The sequence below is a fragment of the Myotis myotis genome, unplaced genomic scaffold, assembly GCF_014108235.1.
Source record: "Myotis myotis isolate mMyoMyo1 unplaced genomic scaffold, mMyoMyo1.p scaffold_m19_p_1, whole genome shotgun sequence".
NCBI lineage: Eukaryota > Metazoa > Chordata > Mammalia > Chiroptera > Vespertilionidae > Myotis > Myotis myotis.
Window position 1 is genome coordinate 178,936,266 of NW_023416313.1, and position 27,129 is coordinate 178,963,394.

The window sequence follows — 27,129 nt, forward strand, 5'->3', positions numbered from 1 at the left end:
AAAAGTGGTCATGAGAGCCGAAACCGGTTTGGCTCAGTGGATAGAGCATCGGCCTGCGGACTGAAGGGTCCCGGGTTCCATTCCGGTCAAGGGCATGTACCTGGGTTGCGGGCACATCCCCAGTAGGAGATGTGCAAGAGGCAGCTGATCGATGTTTCTCTCTCATCGATGTTTCTGACTCTCTATCTCTCTCCCTTCCTCTCTGTAAAGAAATCAATAAAATATATTAAAAAAAAAAAAGTGGTCATGAGAAAATGTGGCTTTTAGATTTGGATTTTTGAGAGTCATTGGTATGGAGCTGAACGTTGAAGCTTTGTGGTCAGATGGACTCTCTGAGGCAGAGATGAGCAGATGTCACACTGAGGTCTGAGAAGTGCTCCTAGTGAGGGGCAAGAAGGAGAAATGAAGATTTTAAGTTTTAAAAATGTATATTCTTAAATAATTAGGTTTGTAACTTTCTCATTGCTTTATTGTACAAGTATGACAGTATTTTGGCACAGACTTCACCATAGGGTTACAAAACTGGTTTTGTCAGTAATTACTGCTATTTACATGGTTTTTTGAAATGCTTTTACTTAACTGTCAGACTTAGCTTAGAAGAGACCAGGCCTTCTTTATGTTTTTATTTTTAATTTATTATGAACTTTAGACAGTTGGACATTATGCCTTGAAATAATAGCCTCTCATTAATGCGCAGGGTCTTGTCCCTTCCTCTTTTGCAGGTCTTTGGTGGAAGAGTTTAGAAAGACACTCTGTGCTTTATGGCAAGGTAGCCAAACTGCATTTAGCCCAGAGTCCTTATTTTATGTTGTTTGGAAGATTATGCCAAATTTTAGGTAAGTATTATTTAACGAAAGGTACTTAAAATATTAATATTAGTCTTTATACTGTTCCTGAAACAATTTCCAATGAAGTGGTGGTATTGTAAAGACTGGTTTTGCTCTTTTCTTTTTTTTAAAGGAAGAGAACAGAAGTTGGATATATCTGACTAGACAAATGTTTGTTTAAATAATAGATATTTGAATGTCTTTAACAAAGGGTAGGGTATTTTGTTATAAAAACAAAGCCCCGTTTCCATGTCTTAGCTATTATAAACAACTATGAACATAGGGGTGTATATATTCTTTCAGATTGGTGTTTCAGGATTCTTAGGATATATTCCTAGAAATGGGATTACTGGGTCAAATGGCAGTTCCATTTTTAATTTTTTGAGGGATCTCCACACTGTTTTTCCATAGTGGCTGCACCAGTCTGCATTCCCACCAGCACTGTACTAGGGTTCCCTTTTCTCCACATCCTCGCCAACACTTGTTGTTAGTTGATTGACTGATTGATGGTAGGCATTCTGGCAAGTGTGAGATAACTCATTGTCATTTTAATTTGCATCTCTCTGATGATTAGTGCCCAGATGAGCAGATAAAAAAGCTGTGGTACATTTATACCACAGAATACTATGCAGCAGTAAAAAAGAAGGATCTATTACCCTTTGAGACAGCATGGAGGGACCTGGAGATTACTATGCTAAGTGAAATAAGCCAATTAGAGAAAGACAAATATCACATGAACTCACTTATATGTGGAATCTAATAAACAAAATAAACTGATGAATAAAACAGAACCAGTGGCATGGCAACATGGAACAAACTGATGAATCTCAAAGGGAAGAGGGGAAGGGGGTGAGAAGAGATTAACCAAAGAATTTATATGCATATATACATTGCCTATGGACACAGACAATAGGGTGGTGAAAGCCTGGGGTGGGGCAGGAAATGGGGAGGGGAGCAGTGGGAGGAGAGAAGAGGGGACATCTGTAATACTCTCAACAGTAAAGTTTATTTTTAAATCCCTTATGAATTATTTAATGTGCTCTAGGAAAACATACTGGACAAAATTTCCTTGATTCTTTCAAAACCTTACAAAGAATAATTACTATCATACACTATCTTATTATTTCAACTAAAAAAAAATCCAAATGTAAACAGTAGATGTCTATGGTATTATATCCACAGTTCTGCTCTGGGTCCTGAAGGTTTTAGGAGACTGTAGTCAAGTCCATTGGGATTCACTTTCTAGAAGGTTGCTGGGTCCCATCCTAATGTGGCTTCAGAGTCCCTGTGTTTTCTGTGCTCGCGGTATAGCCTCGCTGAGTAGGGAGAGAGCCCTGCTGTCCATCCCTACCTCCCCTCCTATCTTAGTCCTGTTTTATTCATCAGCCCTAGCACTTCAGGTAATAGCAGATTTGGGCACCGCAGGTGTTTGACAATAGCTGTTACCACCTTGTTGATTTTATCCTTCTGAAGCAATCATGGTTCTTACTACTCAGGATTTAGGCACCTAATGTACATCCCTCTCCTTGTTTTGTTTTAAACTAAATCAGCATGCTGTAGTGAAACTTAGCATAAACCTTGCTCTATTGCCTACTAGTGGCTTAGATATATGGGTGGTATAGAGAAATGTTTAAAAGGTAGTAACTTTAAAGAACTGTAAGTTGTTGTGATTGACTATTGTTACCCCTGATCTTTGTTTTGAAGGAAACTTCTTTTATGTATATCATGCCATGTAAATCTCTCAGGAGAGACTGATTTTGTAAGAATTTTAAGATTTCTTGACTCTTAAGTAGGAAAGGTGAAAATGACTATTAAGTTACTACTGATCTGGTTTGGACTTAATATAAAATTTCTGACACACCTAGTTAGACTGTTGATAGGGATTTAATCTTTATGTTTTATTGTATAAAATAGTTATTTATTTCTTTATTTTTAAAATATTTTTTTTATTGATTTCAGAGAGGAAGGGAGAGAGAAACATCAGTGATGAGAGAGAATCATTGATTGGCTGCCTCCTGCACACCCTCTACTGGGGATCGAGCCCGCAACCTGGGCATATGCCCTTGACCAGAATCGTACCTGGGACCCTTCAGTCCACAGGCTGACACTCTATCCACTGAGCCAGACCAGCTAGGGCTAGTTGTCATTTATTGAATGCCTACTATGTGCCTAGCACTTTAGATCTTTTATATCTGATCTTCATTAAAAAACACAACAAAATTCCTGTCAAGGTAGGAAGTGTTCGCCCCATTTTAAAGAAGACAACAATGAGACAGAGGAGGAGCAATGTGTTTGGTTTTGTACAGCTAGTAAATGTCAGGACCAGTATGAGAACCAGGTCTTTGTGGGGTTGGTTAATGATAGATCTTTTAACAGTAATTTGTCCACGTGCCTGAGTGAGGCCAGCAACTAACTCCATACTGTTCTGCTTGGTCCCCATGATGACTCAGGCCCCTCGTTCTTAACTGGGAGTTTAGAAACATTATGAAACCTTTATTCAGTAGAATTCTACTTTTCCTATAAATCTGCCCATCTCTCTTCCCTTTATATTTTCTGTAGCTCGACTGTGATTTTGTTTTTTTTTTTGTGTGTGTGTGTTTTTTAAAAGAATAGTTTATTGATTTTGAGAGAGAGAGAAACATCGATGTGAGAGCACATTGATCAACTGCCCCCTGCAAGCCCCGCAATCCAGGCATGTGCCCTTGACCGGGAATGGAACCGGCAACCTCCTGGTACATGGAAAGATGCCCAACCAACTGAGCCACACCAGCCAGGACAAATTAACATTTTCTTCATTCATTCTTTATTGGGACATTTCTTTCTTTTAAAGATTTGGGTAAATATTGGTTGCCTCATTATGCCAGAAATTGTTGTGAAGAGCCAGTTGCCCCGTGTGCCTATTCATTGTGCTTCAGTATTGCCCTTCTCAGCCTCTCGTTCAGAAGGGATGGTTCATGACCCTTTAGGCTTTTTGTATTTGCAGTGTGCTTCCCAACAGTTATTTCTCACAGCATCTTTAGGACACAGATTTCCTGTAGACATTAAGGAGAAGGAGGTCATTTTTAAGGTAAAACAAGTGACGATAAGGAAGTGCTAAAATTGGAGCCATTTTTATTCCCCTCTTCTCTCATTTCTGCTCTGTCAGAGATGCCAGTGGGTTCTTCATATACCCATTTCCTCAGTAACTCACAAACACCTGTTTGGGTGACATCCATGAAATAATTTGTATACAAAACACAAACACTGCACCCACATGAGAGCAGTGTTTCCTTTAATGTGATTAACAAGAGAAACTTAAGTTGACTACAGAGAAAACTCTGAAGCTCATAGTGTATATTTGGCAGATAATTAAAAAGGTAACTGAAGTTTGTTGAATTTAACATACTAAATATTTATTAAGACTTTCAGATAATTCAATAAAAGGTTTTATTTAAATGTTTAAAAATGGAATGATAAATGTCTCTTTAGTCAGAATCAGAAAATGTTCCTAGTCTTAAAAGAGACTGTTTTCTGGTAAAGATCACACATTAAAACAAAAACCCATAACTTACCTTTATAAAAATGCTGAGTGTTCCATGATCTCATGTAGGTAAAAAGTGTTTTTCCAGCCCTGACTAGTTTGGCTCAGTGGCTAGAGCAGTGATGGTGAACCTTTTGAGCTCGGCGTGTCAGCATTTTGAAAAACCCTAACTTAACTCTGGTGCCGTGTCACATATAGAAATTTTTTGATATTTGCAACCATAGTAAAACAAAGACTTATATTTTTGATATTTATTTTATATATTTAAATGCCATTTAACAAAGAAAAGTCAACCAAAAAAATGAGTTTGCGTGTCACCTCTGACACGTGTGTCATAGGTTCGCCATCACTGGGCTAGAGCGTTGGCCTGTGGACTGAAGAGTCCCAGGCTCGATTCCAGTCAAGGGCATGTACCTTGGTTGCGGGCACATCCCCAGTAGGAGGTGTGCAGAAGGCAGCTGATCGATGTTTCTCTCTCATCGATGTTTCTAACTCTCTATCCCTCTCCCTTCCTCTCTGTAAAAAATCAATAAAATATATTTTTTAAAAATGTGTTTCCAATGGTAAAAAAAACACATTAGAATATAATGTATTTTGATAAAAGAATATAAAATCATGGTATGGTTGGAATCATTCATTAGTACATTAGGAACATTTTTTTTTATTTTTATTTTTTTTTATTTTTATTGCTTAAAGTATTACAAAGAGTATTACATATGTCTCCTTTTTTTTCCTCCTTGACATTCCCCCTAGGAACATTTTTTTAATGTATTTGATGAAAATGCAAATTGGCATAACTACAGAGTACTGGTTTTTCATGATCCATTTTAGAAACATGATGATTAGATATCAGGTTATTTTGGTGAAGGAACGAAACTATTTTTATATGTGTAGAACTTCACACATGTCCTAAAGTAGTAACACTACCTTTGAGTCATGAAAAGAAAAAAAGGATGTTGTATTGAAAAGGTTTAAAGCACCTCGTTAGGTACATAAAGGAACTACCAACTTTGAATGAATAGTTTTGACTGTGAATGTTAACATTTATTCATATGAATATTAGAAGAAATATTTGAACACATGTTGAAATTTAGTAGCTAAGTAGTTCAGAAAAAGTTATAGTGCAGTGCTGAAGTGACTTCTGATTTAAGTTTCATTGATTAGGCAGACTGTTTTCATAATTTCTTATTTCCAGGAGAAATTTCAGGAAAAGGGGGAAATATATAGATTGAGGGGAACTCTGGTTGAAGGAAATTTTGTTTATGGAACCATTGCCTGGAAGAGCGGTGGAAGTTTTGACTCAAGACCAAGCCAGAAAACCTTGAGATTTAGAGGATAGATTAAAGAGAACCTCCCATGCTGGCAAAATGTAGGCAGAAGTCTTTTCCATCAACAGTTTTATGCAAGTATCTTATATTTCATTGCTTGATTTATTTTTTTCTACATAAACCTCTGTGACCTTCCAGTTGTATCAGCTTTATTTTCTGTCAGTCTTCATTTCTGTTTACTTGTCATCAATCTGCATTAGTATAAGAATTCCACGTAATTTCCTAGTTGAATATAGTGAAAGAAGTAACCTAAGAATATGTTGCTGTATATATTCAAATTTTAGGATAAAAAATAATTGCGTATGAGTCAATGCATTTTTAAAAGTATTTATTTAAAAGTGTCTTTGGAATCGAGATTAGGATTTAGGTATAGAATGTTAGATGTCTTCTTAACTTTTTAGAAAATTTTTCTTTTCCTTTCAGCCAGTGCTTAAAAATTAGTATCTTTCAATTAAAGAATTAGTTTTAGATTCCTTATTTCATGTGGTGGTGGTTTAGATCTAGTTTTATGGTGAGGTTAAGATGTGAAATTTTAACATTTGAGCATCTTCTGGAGGGGCCAGTGGGACAGTGGGAAGATTCAGAGTCCATCCAGGAGAGAGACATGGGTTATAGCTCTGTCTCTGCAGGACTTTAGGCAAATCACACCCTCACACCCCATTTTTACCTCATCTCTAAAGTGGGGTCAGTTGAGATTACTACAAGTCCAATTAGCTCTAAAATTCCATGTTTTCAAACAGAATTATTTTTCTTGTTGAGAAATTTTGTGTGTAAAACATGGAGCATGTGGAGATGAAAAGTCTCCAGGAGCCTCGCTGTGTCTGAGCTCTGAGCGCAGGGCTATATCTCCGCCCCATGCTTTTCCCTCCTGTGGCTTTGGCTGGGCAGGTGGAGCCTCCTCCGTGACAGACTGTTTCTGTTTGTTTCAGGGGCTATCAGCAGCAGGATGCCCATGAATTCATGCGCTACCTTTTGGACCACCTGCACTTGGAACTCCAGGGCGGTTTCAATGGTGTTTCCTGCTCACCAATTCTGCAGGAGAATTCTACCCTGTCTGCAAGTAACAAATGTTGCATGTAAGATTTAATTTCCTTTGCTGTTTTAGGAGCACCTCAGATATTTCTGTTGGTGTTATTGTTTGTTAGATTTATAATGGGAGTGGAGAGTTTCCCTTAATCTTTGCTACGAATGTTTGCTCTTGAACTTTGTGACCAGTGGACTGGCACATGCCTCCCACTTCCAGACCAGAGGCATCTTGTATTTGCATCTTGGTGTAGTTCTGATTGTTATTTGGGATAGATCATTTTAAAACTTGAAAAAAAAATAGAAAATATTTGTACAATTTAGCACTTAAAAGTTTTCCTCCAGATGTACTGAAGAATGGCTCAAAGACTTAATTTTAGTATATTAAAAGTAATTATATTTGTTCACTAAAAACAAAGGCTTAAAATATTTGAATGTGAATTTTCCTAATGCCTCATTCTGGACTTGAATTTTCTTTAAGTATATCTGCTCTTTATTGCAATTGAGGAATTTGTAAGTTCTTGAAAATTTTTCTTACCTCTTGATATGAACAAAATAAACCTTTTAGGTTGCTTTTTCAAGTACTAATAACTCAGAATTGACATTGAGATTATTATGTTTATTTTGCTTGAGAAATAGATGTTTTATGATATTTGAGCTTGGATATTAGTTAATTGTAGTTTTCTTCTGTTCGTATTTTTGAAAAGTTTGTGTTGACCTATGTAGGAAAGGGATTTATAAGACAAACTCCCCAAAGAAAGAAAGAGTAGGGAATATATAGAGGTTGTAATATTGCCTGGAAGTTGCTAAGTCTGATTTATAAGATAAGGTCTTTTGAATGACTAAGCAGCCTCATAGCTAATCTGGCTGTGTCAGAGAAGGGTAACCAGTATGAATTTCCATACTTCTCAAAATGTTTGACCTTCTAGGCCCTGGAAGGTTAGCTATGGTTCCAATTAGAATCTAGCACAGAAAGTCTGCCTGCAGGTGTAGCTCAGTGGTTGAGTGTCGACCCAAGAATCAAGAGGTTGCTAGTTCGATTCCTGGTCAGGGCAAATGCCTGGGTTGCAAACTCAATATTGATGTTTCTCTCTCATCGACGTTTCTATCTCTCTATCCCTCTCCCTTCCTCTCTCTAAAATCAATAAAAAAATTTTTTTTTAATTAAAATAAAGGGAATTACCTATGTCTGGAAGAATTGTTCTTGCTGCTAGCACCAAATTAAAAATAGTATTAAATGAAAAATTTTGTTTTGTATTTTGACTTGATTGGTATCCTTTTCTCAGAGGCAGAAATGATAAAGGAAGGACTACACTGAGTTTAAATGTTCTGCTTTGAAATAGAGTAATTTCTCTTTAAATTAAAGGCAGCATTGTATGTGAGTCAGTATGAGAGGATCAGTCAGAGTCTCTTTATTTTCAGTAGTTATTTTTTGGGTATGCCTTTTGTTTATGACACAGATACTAAACCTAACACCTAAAATGGCCATTGTGTTCTACAGTTCCCAATATATCTTCCCTTTTTTTAAACTTATAAACAAAAGCCAAATATCTTATGAACAACTTAAGAAAATAATAAAGCTGCAATATATTTCTTTTTCCAGTAAAGGAAGGAAGCCAAAGGAAGCAAACGTTTAAAATAATAGAATTGCCTATCTCATCACTGCAGTTGATTCAGAGCAGTTCAGAAAGTACAGCTCAATGTATTAGCATTATTGATTGCAAGTGTCAGAAAGCACCTCAAATTTCTATTAACATAGAAGCATTTACTGGCTGAAGTTAACTGTTTAAGTGCACAAAGGGTGATATGTAAGTGTATGTTGTAGTACAATTAATGACAGTAAAATATTGAAACAATCTCAGTGTCCATTAATATTATATTGGTTAAGTTAAGAGCAAGAGCATAGTGTTAAGAACAGCTGCTTAGGCCAGACTAGCTGTGTGACCTTGGGCCAGGTTACTTAACCTTTTGGACTTCATCTTCCTGGTCTGTGAAATGGGGATAATCATGTCTACCTCATAGAGTTTTTGTGTGGGTTAACTGAGTTAATAAATACAAAGTACTTAGAATGGTGCTTTGCATGTGCTATTATGATAGCACTAGAGGCCCAGTGCACAGATTCGTGCACCAGTGGTGTCCCTCAGCGTGGCCTGTGGGGATTGGGCTGAAACCGGCAGTCCAGTGCTGCCTGCCACTCCCATTCATCCTGGCCCCACTACACCTGCTGCGGGCTCGCGCCCAGTCAGTCCCAGTTAGGAGAGCTGTGAGCCGTGTCTGGTGTCCGTTGGTCAGCTGAGTAGTGCTCCCACTGTGGGAGCGTACTGACTACCAGGGGCAGCGTCTGCGTTGAGTGTCTGCCCCCTGATGGTCAGTGCACGTCATAGCGACTGGTCATTCAGTTGCTTAGGCTTTTATATATATAGACTAGAGGCCCGTTGCACGAAGAGGTTCATGCAATAGGCCTTCCCTTCCCCTGGCTGCCAGTACCGGTTTTCCTCCGGCACTCAGGACCCAGGCCTTCGCTATGGATAGAGCCTTAAATCTTCATGGCTCCGGACGGAGACATCAGTCTTCCCTCCACCGCTTCGTGCCTACATATGCAAATTAACCACCATCTTTGTTGGGTTAATTTGCATACTCTCCTGTTTGGCTGGTGAGCATAGCGGAGGGACGGTCAATTTACACGTTTGTCTATTCTTAGGTAAGATGCTCTCACTAGCGCACTTTCTCAGTTATTCTTGTGTTCATTCTATGTGCATACTGTGGCATGCCATGCAGCTGTCAAAAAAGTGGGGTACATGTTCAAAATATGTACTTAAGGAAATAAGAGCAAAAAGCAGGTATGATCCTAATTATTTAAGGGCTTTCTTTTTGGTAAGCACTTGCCTAAATGCACTATACATACATAACTCATTTCATCTTCACACCAGGCCTCTGAGAGAAATAGACATTGTTCCTGTTTTACATTTGATGAAGTTGAGGCAACAAGAGGTTCACTAACATTAGGACAATTGTGTGTGTTTTTTATTAAAGCAGTGTATTCTTGATCTCCACAAAGGAATCCTATATAATAAAACCCTAATATGCAAATTGACCCAATGGCAGAATGATTGGCAGAACGACTGGCCACTATGATACTTACCACCAGGGGGCAGACGTCCAATGCAGCTCCTGCATTGAGCATCTGTCCCCTCAAGAGGGAGGTGACTGGTGGTGGGGGTTAGGGGGTGGTGCTAGCCAGCGGGCGGTGCCAGGCCACCAGCCAAGGCAGGTGCCAGCAGGGGTCCCCCAATTGCCCTGCACATCGGTCATCACGCAGAGAGAGGTGACTGGCAGTGGTGGCGGGGGGCAGGACCGGCGAGCAAGTGGCACCAGGCCGCCAGCCAAGGCGGGTGCCAGCAGGGGTCCCCCGATCGCCCCGTCCACCAGTCGCCCCACAGATCGGCTCTGATCGCTGGCCAGGCCTAGCGACCCTACCCTATCTATATATTGGGAGCAGTCTCTTAGATTTAAAAATTAAAACCTGGCAAGGCTGCTCTAACACTGAAGAAACAGGATGATGCAGCGATGACATGCATGGACTCTGGCTTGCACATTCTGTGGTCAGCCCTGATTCTGACACTTACAACTGTGTGACAAAGCAAATTACTTAACTTCTCTCTGCTTCAGTTTTTCCACCCATAAGATGGGGAAAATGGTACTACTGCCTCAGAAGGATCATGTTATGTACTACTTTTTATAATCAGGGCAAAAAAAATGTAGCTGCCCATACAATAGCAAGATGCCTTTCACCTGTATGAAAAGTATGGTCACTGGTGCATGCAGCATCCTAGATTGTGAGAGGGATGTCCGACTGCCGGTTTAGGCCCTATGGGGATCGGGCCTAAACCAGCAGTCAGACATCCCCCAAGGGCACAGGTCGGGCTGAGGGACTCCCCTCTCGTACACAAATTTTGTGCACTGGGCTTCTAGTTATTTATAATATTTTAAGTGAGCTTTTTAAGTCTCATTGACAGTAACATTCAGCACTTTAATTGTGAAGTTAGAACTCCCTCAATAACTACTAAATAAGTATGAAATTTCTTCTTTTTCCCCAAACCTGACAGATGACCATCTGAAAAATGGAAATCTACTTCCGATTGAGGTAGTGGTTCAAAGTAAAGGAATTGAGAGTTCCCTGTAAGATGAGAGGCCTTGCAAAGACTCAAATACAAGGCAGTTCCTGCTTTTCTTCAGCATATAATTGTGGGGAAGGTGTTCTCTGGCCCTGAGTGTAGGCACTTACGTGACTCCTGTTAGGAGTGGCAAATGTCCAGTGTTGGTTACTGTTGGAGAAAGTAGTGGATTGGAAGAGGGCTTGGGGGGAGGCCAAACAATGGCTTAACTCTTTTATTTAGAATACATTTATAGAAATTTAAAGTTTTTGCATTATTTTGTAATTTAAATATAAATTATTTTCTTTTTTTTACTGAGATGTTTTCTTACGTGATTTTCTTTAGAAATGGAGCATCTACAGTTGTCACGGCTATATTTGGAGGCATTCTCCAAAATGAGGTTAACTGCCTTATATGTGGGACAGAATCTAGAAAGTTTGATCCATTCCTAGGTAAGACATTTGGTATGTGGAAATATGATATTGTATTAAAATAATTTTATTTCCTTTGAAAATTAAGACAGTGGAGATAAATCATTAAGAATACATCATTTGCTCTAGTCGGTTGGGTTCAGTGGATATAGCATCCGCCTGCAGACTGAAGGTTCGATTCCGGCCAAGGGTACATGGCTGGGTTGTGGGCTCGATCCCCAGTAGGGACCGTGCAGGAGGCAGCCGATCAATGATTCTCTCTCATCATCTCATCATTGATGTTTCTATCTCTCTCTCCCTCTCCCTTCCTCTCTTAAATGAATAAAGACATATATTTTTTTTAAAAAAAACATTTTTTGAAATTACTTTTTGAGTTATATGACTTTAACAGTTGTTTTCCTATTTCCTTTTAAGACCTTTCATTAGATATTCCAAGTCAATTCAGAAATAAGCGCTCTAAGAATCAAGAAAATGGACCAGTTTGTTCATTACGAGGTAAGATATTAAATTAATGTTCTAGAATTCTTTTTTCGCTCTTATATACCCGAATATGTTTGTAAGTTCCATCAATATGTGCTGTGTTGTTAATCACTTTAATGAATTTGTGTTGTAACTTAACAAAAATCAAACCTGGATGTCTCTTCCTGTCCAAAAAAATTCTGTTTAATGAGAATGCCTGTCAGAGATAGTAGGTCAAGCATAAAACATTTCTCACTTTTCTCTTTTAAAAGTGAAAGTTCATAACAAAACCTTTTCTGACCTAATGAAATAGAATTATGCTATGGATATCCCACTAGCATCCACAGGAAGAAAGAAAACTCAGCAAAGTTTTATGAATTATGGTGTTATTTATGCTTTTGTATGACAAATAGTGTGAGGAATCTGTTGATACTACCATTGGTTAAACATAGGCCCTACTTTTAATTGCAAGAATATTAAAATTTACATTTACTTTGCAAGATTTTGAACAACTTTTTTCCTTGATGAGTTTTAACTACTTTAGTCAAGGCAAGAGACCTATCCTTCACCAGCCACTATAATGACTAATTGTTCTTTTTAGTCATAAAAAGAAGAAACTAGGATAGAAAAAGAGGACCTAATACATGTTCTATCATTAAGCAACTGTACACTGAAGGCAAGCAACATAATTTCTGCCCTAAATTGTATGTTGACTAAAAGTAATTCTTTTCCCTTCAACTGTTTTAGGGAGTATTGTCACAATTATAGTTAGACTAGAGGCCCAGTGCACAAATTTGTGCACGGGCGGGGTCGGGCCGGCCCAGCCCCAATCGGGGTGGATCAGGGTCGGGCCTCTCAGGAGGAGGAGATGGTCTGAGGTTGGCCAGCCAGCCTTCCCTGATCGGCCGATCAGGGCCAGGCTGGCTTGGGAGAGGGGCTGAGAGCAATTGGCCAGCTGGCCCCACCCCTGAATGGGGTTGGGTGGCCAATTGGATGCCAGCAGCCTGGGGGAGGGGCCATGGGTGGTTGGCTGGCTGTCCTTTCCCCTAATCGGAGTGAGGGGCCAATTGGGGGCGGAGCTGACTGGGGGAAGGGACCGTGGGCCAATCAGGCTGGTTGGAGCTTATTGGGGGTGGGCCCAGCTGGAGGGAGGGGCTTTGGAAGGTTGGTCCGCCAGCCCCACCCTTGATCGGGCCAGTTCCCTGGCTGCAGTGGGCATCATAGCGACTGGTCGTTATAGTCATTACGGCATTCTGGTCGCTGGCTTTTAGATAGATAGACAGACAGACAGACAGGAAGGTTTTGTGTGTGGTTTTTGAAAAAGAAGAGATTTGAAAACTGCACTGCCTTGTATGGCAACCATAGTTGCATGTGGTTATTAAAATGCAATTAAAATGAAATTTAAAATTTTTGTTGCTCACCTGCACTAGTCATATTTTAAGTGTTCAGTAACCACGTGGCTAGTGGCTATGGTATTCAAGCACAGGTGCAGAACATTTCCATGATTGCAGAAAATTCTACTGGACAGCGCTGCTCTAGAATCAACTTATCTGAGCAAAAATATAGCTGTTTGGGGAGGGGCAAGCTTCTCTGTGTCACAGGTGCATTGTGCGGCATTTGGCTTGTTAAATAGGAGCAGCAGAGTCTTGCTTGTAGAACTGTTGCTCAGGTAGTTTCTGGAAATCTCTCAATGGATGACGGTCAAAGGCGCTGGACTACTCTGAGAAACAAGAGCAAACAAACCCTCATAGATGCTTTCAGTTTGTTCCCACCTGTGTGAGTGCTGATTGTCTCTGTTGAACAGGAGTACAGAAGTTTAAGGAAGCCCTATCCACTCCACTTCCCCCTAATATATAGGCTAGTGTGTGTTTCTCCAAAACTGTTTTTGGCTTGAGATCAATTTTTTAAATATCACAGTATACTTGATATCAGATATACTTTATAGTTGTAGCATGTGAACACAGGTGAACTTAATCTATAATAATAAAAGCGTAATATGCTAATTAGACCAGACAGCCAAACGACCTTCCGGATGTCATTCTGAACATCCTTCCTGATGAAGCCGTGGCAGGAAGGCTGAGGCAGAGATGGTTAGGGGTGATCAGGCAGGCAGGCAGAAGGATTAGGGGCAATCAGGCAGGCAGGCAGAGTGGTTAGGGGCGATCAGGCAGGCAGGCAGAGGGATTAGGGGTGATCAGGCAGGCAGGCAGAGTGGTTAGGGGTGATCAGGCAGGCAGGCAGAGGGATTAGGGGCAATCAGGCAGGCAGGCAAGTGGTTAGGGGTGATCAGGCAGGCAGGCAGAGTGGTTAGGGGTGATCAAGCAGGCAGGCAAGTGGTTAGGGGTGATCAGGTGAGCAGTTAGGGGTGATCAGGGAGGCAGGCAGAGTAGTTAGGAGCAATCAGGCTGCCAGGCAGGTGAGCAGTTAGGAGCCAGCAGTCCCCGATTGTGAGAGGGATGTCCTGGAATGCAAGAGCATGCAGGCCGGGCTGAGGGACCACCTCCCCCATGCACGAATTTCATGCACCGGGCCTCTAGTCATAAAATAAACATTATTTGATCAGTTAGAGGGAATCAGTAAAAATTAAATTATTAAAGGAATTAGCCTAAAACTATATAATCTAAATTGGATTGACTTCATTTTGAAATTTCTCCAATAAGAACAGTATTAATATTGGTATTAATTTTTAAAAAATACTGTCCCTTGATATAAATATGTGGTTATATATTTAAAAAGTATTTCCTAATATTTAACAAAACCCAGTAAATCCAGATGATCTTTGGTGGAAGCCCCAAGAGACACTGGTTTCAGACTTCTTTCCCTTTTTCTGTTGTGTCTCCCCCGCCCGCCCCCCCCCCCCCCCCAGCCTGAATTGGTCATATCCATGGTTCCTCCCGCTCTCTGTAGCATTGCACTTACTACCCATCTCAGATACTTTAATACCAACCTTCCTTTCTTAAGACCATCCTGGAGAGTGTATGATACAGCTTAGGTGATTGATTGGTACTAAAAACAAGAAAAATGGCAAATGGAGTTGATAAACGTGAAACAAACATTTGTAACATATATGAGAAAGAGTACTTGGGCAAAGTATATTAAGAAGAAAAATGCAAATGGTCAGTTTAACATCTGAAAAATGCCTCACATTTTCAAGTATAAGTAAAATAAAATTGGTCAAAATGATAGATAATAGCCATTGTTAGTGAAAATTTTTGAAAGTGGGCACTCATATTGGTGTTAGGAGTATAAACTGGTATAGTTTTTGGAGGGTAGTGATCATTTTTAATAGGCATTTCCTTAGACATAGTAATTTCACTTGCAAATGTGAACAGTAGCATATGTAAATGGTATTCATTGGAGCATTCTTTGTTACTGCAAAAAAATCAGAAACAGTTTATATGCCCAATAGTAAGTAGGGCATTGGCTCAATAAATTATACTATGTAGCAATTAAGAAATCTAAAGTTGATGAATAGCCCAGGCACAGAAAGATAAATACAAAATATTGTAGGATAAAACGCACCATGGATGGATGTATTTTGAATTAATCCATTTGTGTAAGATAAAAAAAACATTCGTGTGAGCATTAAAATTCTTGAGCAGCATACACCGTCTGTTCACAGTGATTATCTTAGGGAATGGGATTCAGGAATAAATGGAATTGTGACTTATTTTTCGTGTTCTTTTATATTGTTTGCATTTTTTAACTTGTATCACCTTTATAATTATGTATTTATTTGAGAGGAATAAAAATGTGGATTAATTCATGTATACTTCCCAATTACTGCTTTGCTAAATTAAATTTACATAATACATAAAAATGACTTAATAACTTCAACAAACCAGTTTTATTCCTTGCTTTCCGTAGGGATCCTATTTAACAGTTAATATAATGTAGAAGACTGACACTTGTGAAATATATGCCCTGAAACCTTTGAAAATCTTAGGAGTTTCAAAAACCACCAAGGCATTTTTCCCCCTCATGAAATACAAATGAAAATTTAAGCAGCTTCTTGAAGTCCTTAATGAGAGACGTGAAGGTCGCTAGAGAACAACAAAGCTTTGCTGAGATGTGACTGTTGGGTACCTACTAGAGATACTTCACTTCCATATATAAGCTTTGAGGTGAAATTCCTATTTGTGCTGCTGCAAAATATTACTCTAGTACATTCAGGGTCAGACTGTTCAAATATTTAAAACTAGAGGCCCAGTGCACGGAATTCGTGAACTTGGTGCGGGGGCGGGGGGAGGGTTCCTCAGCCCAGCCTGCGCCCTCTTGCAGTCCGGGAGCCCCGCGAATCAATCACCCCACAGAGGGAGGCCTTGCCCACCTGCCTCAGCCCTCAGGTTGGTTGCCTGGGCCTCCCTCTTTGGGGCAATCAATTGCAGAGCCCCGCCTCCCCAATCAGTCACCCTGCAGAGGGTGGCCTGGGCCTTCCTCTGTGGGGCAATCATGGGGTGATGGCGGGGCCCCCCAACCAATCGCATCACACCCGTCTTGGCTAGCCTGGCGCCAGTGCGTGTCATAGCATGGTCATCAGGATGGTCGTTCTGCTGTTCGGCTGTTCAGTCGATTTGCATATTACACTTTTATTATTATAGATGGCAACTGTCAAATCTATGAATATAGAGGAGATGCTGTATTGAGGCAATATTCCTCTTAAAGAGATATGTGTGTGGATGTGTTTTCATAATGGTTTTTCTTATTATAACCAAGGAAAATCCTAAAGAGTGCAGAAAGGAAAATAAACTCCCATTCCTTATAAGCCCAGAAATACCATGGTTAAGAATATTTGTGTTTAAAAACGGATTTAAAAGCTGTTTTATAAAGGAGCAGCAGTTGGAACTTTTTAGGAAAAAAAGTATGTTCTGTGTTTTGTCTTTTAACCCATAGAAACCATTACAAATAGGCATTAGGTTTTCAGAAGAGCTTAAGAAGCTTTTAAAAACCCAGATGGAGATGACTGTGGTAGTTCTGCACTAGCTTAGTGAGAGTATGATGTTGCTTCTTTGTTGAAATTCCCTAGTGGCTGCCCCGGGCACACCAGCCTTCTGACCTGATGCAGCTGACAGTGAGGCTGCTTCATTGTCTGGGTACAGTAGCAATTGTGGGACTCCTGAGCCTGTTGTAGCTGCAGGGAGAGGTGTGAAAAGAAAAGAAAAGAAGGGAGGGGGGGGGAGGGGAGGGGAGGGGAGGGGAGGGGGGGGAGGGGAGGGGAAAAAGAAAAGAAAAGGGCTCCTAGAGGCAGCTGGGCCACCATTTTTTAAACCTAGTGCTTGAAAAACCAGGCTCAGCTTGTATTGCATGTTTGACATGCTTCCATGGGCCTTTCATTCTGTTTTGGTTTATCACATGGCCTCACATGAAAAGGAGGAAACGGTGCTATCTTGTGCATAAATGGGCTGTGGGACCACTTTGTGGTCACCCTGTAAGTCTTAGCTTCTCAAAAAGGTAGAAGGAAGAAAATACTGGGAAGCAAGAAATGCTGGGAAATGGCGAGAAGCTGAGGGATGGGAGGCTGCTGGAGGAAGGGGGCTTCATTAGCAGAAAAGGAGCAGGTGGTGCAGGGCCTGGTGCTTCCACCTTTTAGCTATTGTGAACAATGCTGTTTTGAACATAAATGTACAAATGCCTGTTTGAGTCCCTGCTTTCAGTTCTTTTGGGTGTAGACCTAGGAGTGGAATTGCTAGATCATATGGTAATTCTATGTTTAACTTTTTGAGGAACCACCACACTGGTTTCCTCAGTGGCTGCACCATCTGACATTCTCATCAGCAATGCATGAGGGTTCTAATTTCTCCACATTCTAGATAACATGTTATTTCCCATTTTTTGTTTTTTAAAAATAATAACCATCATGAGTGTAAAATGTATCTCATTGTGTCTTGTTTATTTTTTAAACTTTATTTATATATTTTTTATTTTTTTAATCCTTACCCGAGGATATTTTTCCATTGATTTCGTTTTTTTTAAATATATTTTTATTTATTTCAGAGAGCAAGGGGGAGGGAGGGAAGGAGGGAGGGAGGGAGGGAGGGAGGGAGGGAGGGAGGGAGAGAGAGAGAGAGAGAGAGAGAGAGAGAGAGAGAGAGAGACATCAATGATGAGAAAGAATCATTGATTGGCTGCCTCCGGCATGCCCCCTACTGGAGATCTAGCCCGCAGGCTGACGCTCTATAAACTGAGCCAAACCAGCTAGGACTCATTGTGGTTTTGATTTGCATTTCCTAATAATTAATGAAGTTGAGTATCTTTTTAGTGCATGTTAGCCATTGTATATCTTATCTTTGCCCATTTTTTAATTGGGTGTTTTTTAAAGTAAACCATCCAAGCATTTTTATTTATTAATATTCATAAATACAGCAGTTTCATTAGAGGCCAGATAAGTAAATATTTTAGGTTTGCCCAGCCGGCATGGCTCAGTGGTTGAGCATTGACCTATGAACCAGGAGGTCAGGGCACATGCCAGGGTTGCAGGCGTGCAGGAGGCAGCTGATCAATGATTCTCTCTCTCCCTCCCTCTCTGAAATCAAAAATATTTTTTTAAAAAATATTTTAGGTTTTATAAAGGTCCATGTCCCAACTACTCAACCCTGCTGTTGCAGCCTAAAAGCTGCCAGACAATATATAAAGGAGTGGGTGTGGTTGTGCTCCAGCAGAACTTTATTTACAAAACCCAGGGTGGCTGGTTGTGGCTTGGAGCCACAGTTTACCAAGCTCCGGACCACACAGATCTTTTTTAAAAGTAGGTGGATAGATAGGTAGATAGTTAGGTAGATATGTGGTCTATCCAAAGGACTGAAAATAAAGTCTGGAACAGAGGATTTGTTGCAGTACAGGAGGAAGGTTGATAAGGTAGCCTTCTGTAATCTATGTTTATTTTCTAATAAGTTACGACTTTGAAACTGCTTGATCTAAAGGTGATTTTTTTTTATGAACTTTGAGAGAAAATTGCTGTTTGAACCTTGATTTCATTAGGGTAGTTTTTAAATTTTTAAATCAGAGTTATTCAGACTATCTCATTAACAATAGCAAACCCAACAACAATAATACCAACTTAAAAAAAATACCATCTGTCATTAATTAATCATTACCAAATGTCAGACATGATGCCAGGCACTTTGTACACATTATTTGTCTCCCTTACAGCAGTTCTTCAGAGTAGGTATTATTATTGTTGTTGTTATTTTTTTATCTTCATTTTATAACTGAAGAGAGCTGACTTTTCCACAGTCACACATAGCTAATAGAGCTGAGATTTGAGCCTAAGTTGCTCGCTTTCAAAGTTTAGTCTTTTTCTACAGTACACTGCCTCTATTAAAGGCTTCCTGATGTAATGCTGCCAAAATCAATTTGGTTTTAGATTGTCTTCGCAGTTTTACCGACCTAGAAGAGCTTGATGAGACAGAGTTATATATGTGCCACAAATGCAAAAAGAAACAAAAGTCCACTAAAAAGTTTTGGATTCAAAAACTACCCAAGGTAAGTGTTGAGTTTCAAAGTCTAATGCAGTTTCAAGGGAACAGTGCTTTTATGACTGATGAAAAGCAAATTGTTTCTGTAACTTTATGTAATCTCTCGTTTTAGTCTTTAGTGTTTTCAGTAAAAGCTAAATAAACCCTCTGATAAGGCATAAATGTGTCCCCATCATAGTTTGTAGTGTGTGGAGGGGAGAGAGGTTCCCACTGCACCAGCTGGGTGACCTACACTCCAACTCAATTCTGACACTGGCTGAAGGGAATGTCATCTTAAGGGCTCAGTCCCACGACTGTCCTCCGCTTCAGAGCCAGTCATAAGCCCAGGTTGCTGCTTTAGGTTTCTGACCTACACATTGGAGGTTATCTTATCCGCACCCGCACTCCCCCCACACACACTTTGCACTTTAGATGCCTATTCTTCTGATTGGCTATAAATGAGAGATTTCCAACCTCCCTCCTTGGGTTCCATTAATTTGCTAGAGCAGCTCACAGAACTGAAGAAACCTGTTTAGTCGCTAGATTACTGATTTACCAATGATAGGAATCAATAACGAGATGAAAGGATACATAGGATGAGGTCCCAAAGGACCCTCCTGTCTTGTGGAGTTTGGGGCCCAGCATGGGGCATATGAAAGCATTCTGCTTCTCCAACCTGGAACTCTGCAGGTGCCCTCATGACATAGACATAACTGATTAAAATCCTGGCCATTGGCCATTGATTCAACTTCCAGTCCTTCTACCCTACCAGAGAGTAGGGAGGTAGGGCCCTCATCCTAAAGTGAGGCCCACCAGTCACCTAATTCACATAACAAAAGACCTTGATTACTCTCATCACTTAGGAAATTCTAAGTTTTAGGAGCCATATACCAGAAAAGAGAACTACGACCAAATAATACGTTTCATTATTACAAATCATAATATCACAATAGTATGTGCATGGAAGAAAGCCATTTCCAGGATCAGAAGATAAACTGATAAGCCACCTAAAATATTTGAGAGACAGTTAACCAAGTAGTTTGTTTACAGTCTTTGCCTTTGTTTCTGATCCAGGTGCTATGCTTACATTTGAAACGATTTCATTGGACAGCATATTTAAGAAACAAAGTTGACACATATGTAGAGTTTCCACTGAGAGGTCTAGACATGAAATGCTACTTACTAGAGGTAAGGTAATACCATTGTTAGCTGGTGAGAAGACGCTCTTCAGTAAAATTAAGTCTTCACTGACACAGGGTAGAGGTCATTGAGGTGGGAGATACGGATGCCATTGACCACTGCTCCTAACTCGGTCCTGGATGCCTTCTCCCTTGTCCGCAGCCTGAGAACAGTGGCCCTGAGAACTGCCTGTACGACCTCGCCGCTGTGGTGGTGCACCATGGTTCCGGGTGAGTTCGTTAGCGGGCTGGTCCCGGTTAGGAATAGCACCACTCTTGATAATTCTCCCCAAACTCCCTAAAAAATGTGGATTCAGGTACATTAACCCTTTGAGTGCCAACCAATATCCTAGGAACTATGCTAAAATTGCCAAGGCATTTTTGCTGATTTTACAGCAGTTTAGGAAAAAAATTATGAATCGCCAGTAAATGAAGTTACATATTCAAAAACTTAAGGAAACCTTTACTACATTGACATATTTAGCAATATCATCATCACTAATAAAAGCAGACTTAGAAATGGACGCCATTTCGAAGCTTTGATAGCGCGCCTGGCACTTTTGGCGAAAGACAGGAGGAGCGCGATCGAGCTCCCGGGCACTCTAAGGGTTAAAGTGGGTGCAATAGAATTTTCCTTCAGTTTTGGTGTGAAAGAATATTCCTGCAAGGATATTGTGAAGTGAAGGCACATAAAAGCTAAATGGAACGTGGTTTATTTGAACCCAGCATCCAGAACCCAATCAGTTGTTCACAAATCCGGAGCATTCTTTACTCAAGTAATTTCCTTTGCCAGTTGATGTTTAAATAGGGAAAATGGAAAATTATTTATAACTTCATGTCCTGTACTTCATTTTTTATTTTGTTGAATAATTTTTGATTATTTTTCTCCCTGAAAGTTTGGTCTGATGAGAATGACTATTTTACCTTCAAAAAACCACTATCTGTATTGAATATCCTTTTCCTCAGAACTTTGTAGACTTTGCTCCATTGGCTTCACCACTCAGAATTATAAACACACCCACTACAATCTTGACTCTTTACTCCTTTTTTAAAAAATATTTTTTTATTGACTTCAGAGAGGAAGTGAGAGGGAGAAATAGAAACATCAATGAGAGAGATCATTGATTGGTTGTTTCCTGCAAGTCCTACACGGGAGATCAAGCCAGCAATTCGGGCATGTGCCATGACTGGGAATCGAACCGTGACCTCCTGGTTCATAGGTTGATGCTCAACCACTGAGCCACACTGGCTGGGCAACTCACTTCTCTGTAGTCAACCGGTTTTCTCTCTTTGAAAGGTTGTAGGATCCTCTGTCTTTGGACTTAAGAAATAACATCAGATATATTCCTGCTTGATAGTTGATAAGGGACAGTCTTAGTCTGGTGTCTTCCAATAATGGGAATTTTTTTCCCCACCCCATTCTCTCCTCTGGAACACCTCACCTGTTAAATGTAATGTAACTTTCTTGGATCTTTCACATATTATTTCAATTATTCTTTAATGTTTTCTATTTTTTTGTTCCTGAAGGCGGCCATGGCCTATTTTGCCAAATCAGCAATCTGCGTTACATCTCTCCAAATTAAAGATTAGCACCTCCATGAATTTTTATATTGTGGAGATCACATTTTTTCTCATAACTGTTTCATAACAGCCTGTTCTTGTTTTATGGTTGCAGTATCTTCTTGAAAACATTGGTACTAATTAGAATTTTTAAAGTCTCTGTTTTTTTGCCTTCATTTCCTCAGTTGTTAATTACTGTCTGTTTCTTTTTCTGGTACTTCTCTTTCATGCTATTTTTTCCCCTCATGATTGATGATTTTGGGATGTTTATTCAGAATCATAATAAATGAGATTGGTCATTATTGGTAAACTAGAGGCCTGGTGCACCAATTCGTGCACAGGTGGGGCCCCTTTGGGTGACCTGCAGGGATTGAGCCAAAACCCAGTCCAATGCCACCTGCAGCTCCTACCTGCTGCTCCCTACTCATGCCGCAGTCTCGCACCCAATCAGTCCCGATTGGGAAAGGCTCGTGCTGCTGCAGCAGCAGCACTCGTAACCGTGAGCCCTGCATCTGGCGCCCTCCCAAGGGGATCAGGCTGAAACCAGCTCTCTGACATCCCCTGAGGGGTGCTGGATTGCAAGAAGGTGCAGGCCAGTCCAAGGGGCCCCACCGGTGTGCGATCGGGCCGGGGAGGGACCATGGGAGGGCTCCAGGGAGTGTCTGGCCCATCTCGCCCAGTCCCGATCACCTGGACCCCAGCAGCAAGCTAACCTACCAGTTGGAGCATCTGTCCCCTGGTGGTCAGTGCATGTCGAATGGTTGAGCGGCCTTAGCATATCATTAGCATATTATGTTTTGATTGGTTGAACAATTAGTCACTGGATGACCAGACACTTAGCATATTATGCTTTTATTATATAGGATTATATAGGATTATATAGGATGGTAAGGGTTTTTCTAACAGTTGTGAAGGTCTCTGTTATACCTGCAGGCTATTCTGCCTGGGAGAGTGGGTGGGTCGTGCTGACAGAAAAAAGCCCTTGATGGCCAAAGTAGGGGAAAGGCACTTTCCTCGAGCTACGTACTTTCTTAAGCTCAGTTACACCCCCAAACTCTAATGGGAAGTCTGGTTCTGTTTTCTATGTTTCCTGTAGGTCTTAGCCTGCGCTTGTTAGGTTGAGCGTCACTCAGCTAGTTTCTCCATTAATCCAGTGCCATGAATACACCTTTATGTTCTAAAAATCTTCCACTTCTGGTTCCAGTGTCAGTCTCTGCCTTGTCATTTCAGTGGGTTTTGAGGATAAACATGTGAGCTCAGTAAACCATCTTAACACCTTCCGTCCCGCTCACGAGCTTTCTCGTGTTTCACGCGCCATCTGTTATGGACCTTAGATGTCAACACACTGTCTTGTCCACATCGAATGAAGCGATCTCATTGGTGGAAACTGTGCAGGTCAATCTACGAAAAACTATATAATTGCACGAACCCATTAAGCGTTGCAGTTACATTGTATTTTGGTCATTCGAATAGTCTTCGTCTTCAAGTTCCTGGCGCTTTTAGAAAATGTTTTACGCGGTACTATATGTTAAAAAAGTACTAGGAACTTTAATTGTTTAATTCTTTAATTGTTTTTGTAAATAAAAATGTTAAAATTATTGAAAAACACCTAAAGTGCATTATGATCTGTAGTTATGATGATTTAAATAACGTGCAGTTTGCCCAAAAACGTGCGGTCCCTGGCGTATGTCTTAGAGATTTCTATGCGGTACGAAAGGTGTTAAACCACAGTTCTCTAGAGTTTATTCCATTATAGCACTTACTAAAGTTTTATCTTCTGACTCTTCCTTACAGGGTGGGTTCTGGACATTACACAGCATATGCAACTCATGAAGGCCGCTGGTTCCATTTCAATGACAGCACTGTGACGCTGACGGAGGAAGACACCGTGGTGAAGGCCAAGGCCTACATCCTTTTCTACGCGGAGCGCCAGGCCAGAGCTGGGCCGGATAAACTTTAATACCTCCTCTCAATCGTTACTTGTCAACTATGCCGGACAAACATTTCCAATTTTCCGTAAATACTTGATCCAAGATTTAATTTCATTATGCACTTTTCAATTTCCTATTTGGGGTTTAGTTTTATTTTGTCAATGGTAGTGAACATGGGCACCAACTAATTTTTTTTTTTTTTTTTTTTAGTTCTACCAGAAAACCTCAGCAGATATTTTGATTTGCTGCTTTAGTGGTAATAATTCAGTTTTTATATGTGGTTCCAAGAACTTAGTTCTATTGGACGTTTTTATATTAATGTTTCAGTTCTCACTTTGAGGCACATTTACATCAATGCTTTGTTGCTCTCACATGCTGGCAGTAAGGCATGTTCCTGACGGGAGAGCACTGCGGCTGCCTGCTGCTCTGCACAGCTGTGCCGGAGACCAGGCTGACTCTGAATCAGGAATCACGTGCGTGTGTGGTCTGGCCCATGAGGTTTCAGTGACTGCTCAGGAACCATCCGTTCTGCTTGTAAAGGTAGCAGGGCATCACGAAGTAGACCAGGGAACGGATGCTCTTGTCTTTCTCAAGGCTGCTGTTCATCAGCACGAACTAAATAACTTTGTTGGTTCAGTGATATCTGTACTGCAAATTCAAGAATTACTGTGTTGGTTTTTAGGTTTTGAGGTATATTTTTAATGTGTGTTTTCATGGAGAAGATAGGAGTACAGAAAAGACCAAATGCATTTAGTGTTTAAAAAATCCTCTGACTCAGCTACATGGTTTTGGTGCTCCCGGTGAGATGCGAACATGGCTTTGTTTGCATCAGCATCTGTTTCCCCATTCACCGTAGCCCTGGGGATAACTGCATGCTCACTGTGGTCTTACTTCGCCTAACTCCAGAGTTTATTTTGACCACCTACTTCTCAGGTAACACTGTGGGCCCTGCTTCTACAGAAGGAAATGAGTCTTTATGGCCCTATTTCATTGGCCTATCCAACTTAGCAGAGCAAGCTGAAAGGATTCTCACTTTGAATAAGTAGTTTCTATCTCTTAGTAGTCTCTCTAAATTTTCAGGAAAAATTGGTACAAGCACTATTCAAATTTAACTCAAATTGAAATTTGGAACTAGAATCCCATGTTAAATCCCACATTCCCTCAGAGCAGATCATATCCACTAAACCAGTGGTTCTCAACCTTCCTAAGGCCGCGACCCTTTAATACAGCTCCTCATGTTGTGGTGACCCCCAATTTCATTGTTACAAATTGAACATAATTAAAGCATAGTGATTAATCACAAAAACAATATGTAATTATATATGTGTTTTCCGATGGTCTTAGGCGACCCCTGTGAAAGGGTCGTTCGACCCCCAAAGGGGTCGCGCCCCACAGGTTGAGAACCGCTGCACTAAACACTTCTTTTTTTAAAAAAATCTAATTGGCTTTATTCAACAATTTGTGAATCAGGTAGCATCCCACCCAGTAAATAGAAAGGTGCTCCCATCCGCTAACACTTCAGCATGACCAGGAGCAAACTGAGGTCATGTCTGACCCTGACCTACCCAGGACAGTGGTCATAAGCCACACATTTAACTAAAGGTAAAGAACGCAGTTCTTCAGTCAGTCCAGCACGTGGCACGGAGCTGCGCAGACCAGGACGCTCCATCATCTGGAGTTTTCTCGGACGGCGCTGGCCTCAGTTTTCACTCCAGAGAAAAAAAGCTTTGCCGTCATGTTGAGGTCTTACAACTTAGTCTAGAAGATAATTAAGAGGAACATATTTAAAATAGTTCACAATGCTAAATTACATTATGTGAGCCATGTGAAATTGTTTTTGATCTACAAAAATTAGTTTCACTTAATTTGATCTCACATATCAGTACCTTAATTTAACACCACTCTGATCTTGCTGAGCATCTCTGATGAACCCAGGCTTTTCTACTGTAGAAGGTGCACAGCTGTAACTTCTAGCACCTGCACGCAGGTCGGGAGTCTCCCAGTGGGCAGCTGCCATTGCTTCAGCAGTAAAGCCTTGGGCAGTGTTGATGGTGATGGGGAAGAGCTGTATTTTTATACCAGATGGAATCTAGCAGCAGACTGGACTACAACAGACCACTTGTTGGGGGAAGTGGTCCTCAGACAGGCTGGCACTCTTGGCTCAAAAGATGCACACATCTCTTTTGAATTGCTGTAGTATTTTTATTGCCTGATTTTACTTGAGCAGAACTGTTTGAATATCATGAAGGCTCTTTGGAAAAGTGATTGGACCCATTTGAATTGTGCGCTTACTGCCAGTGATGTAAATGTGCCTGTTTGTATTTTAAAATTTAACTGTGTAGCCTTATCACACCTCTTAAAAGCTGACCTTTTTGTGCTCTTCAGGGCTTTCCCTGTGCCACGCGCTCTCGGGCTTGTGTGGCTCCTCGCTCAGAGCTTCTGCGGAGGCAGGGCCTCACGCCGTCACGTGGCTCCTTGGACGAGAAACCTTTCTCAGAAGTCCTCCCGCCTCGGTGGGTGATAGAACAGTTTGTGGCAACACAAATCTCTCTCCATGGTGGAGAAACCTTTGCTAATCCACTGTATTCTACTCAGTGTATAGTGATGACAAATGTAACAGAATTAAACCAGTCAAGTGTACTGGCCCTGGTTGAGTGTTAAATGTGTATCTCACCTGTGGAACCTACTCAGCAGCCTGGTTTCTGGGGTTGGGAACATACTTATTTCTTTATTTCTTAAAGCCAAACCTCTCCTTCATTGGTTTAGTGTACATGCGTCTATTTAGATTTACTAACCCCACTTCAACCTCCCCCTCCCCTAACCTCTCTCACGTCCCCTCTGTTGCTGAAGTGGCCTCTTCCCTCAGGCCCTGGAAAAGAGCATGAACCGTCTGTTCCTGCAGCCGGGGCATGGGTCGCCGTGACCCCAGTGCAGCCACAGGAGGCGCCCACAGCATGGGGAGAGGTGGGCGCGGGGCGGTGTCATGCTGTGGCCCAGATCCCTGCTCGCTGCCTGGATGCAGCACCTCCCCCTCAGGTCAGAGTGTGCCGGACTCCAGACCGCCCTCCGCACATGTTGGCTGTGCTATAATCATTTGCCATTAAAACCTAGTGTGTATGATGCCGAGAGGATTAATTGTGCAAGTGACTGATTTCATTTAAATTGTAATCACATCCCTTTTCTGCTTCACCAACCTGAACTGTTTTATGGAAAGTATCATTAAAAGTCTGGTCTCTTTCCTTTCGACTATTATTTCTGAACACC

General features: G+C 40.9%; 1 protein-coding gene across 7 annotated transcripts in view; it reads left to right on the plus strand.

The window, feature by feature from the left end:
• The window catches only part of USP3 (ubiquitin specific peptidase 3), a 101,120-nt gene extending 75,950 nt beyond the window's left edge, over window positions 1–25,170 (plus strand). For 4 of the 7 annotated variants that reach the window (XM_036304029.1, XM_036304036.1, XM_036304060.1 and 1 more), the window contains 8 exons: window positions 723–836; window positions 6,605–6,751; window positions 11,198–11,304; window positions 11,698–11,778; window positions 19,106–19,224; window positions 20,271–20,384; window positions 20,538–20,605; window positions 23,729–24,083. In XM_036304029.1, the coding sequence (XP_036159922.1) occupies window positions 723–836; window positions 6,605–6,751; window positions 11,198–11,304; window positions 11,698–11,778; window positions 19,106–19,224; window positions 20,271–20,384; window positions 20,538–20,605; window positions 23,729–23,894 (916 nt within the window). In that variant the 3' untranslated portion in view covers window positions 23,895–24,083. Of the gene's footprint in view, window positions 1–722; window positions 837–6,604; window positions 6,752–11,197; window positions 11,305–11,697; window positions 11,779–19,105; window positions 19,225–20,270; window positions 20,385–20,537; window positions 20,606–23,728 lie in introns of all 7 variants that reach the window. The other 3 variants (XR_004966837.1, XM_036304047.1, XM_036304063.1) reach the window with 3 other exon arrangements.
• Window positions 25,171–27,129: the final 1,959 nt, after the last annotated feature.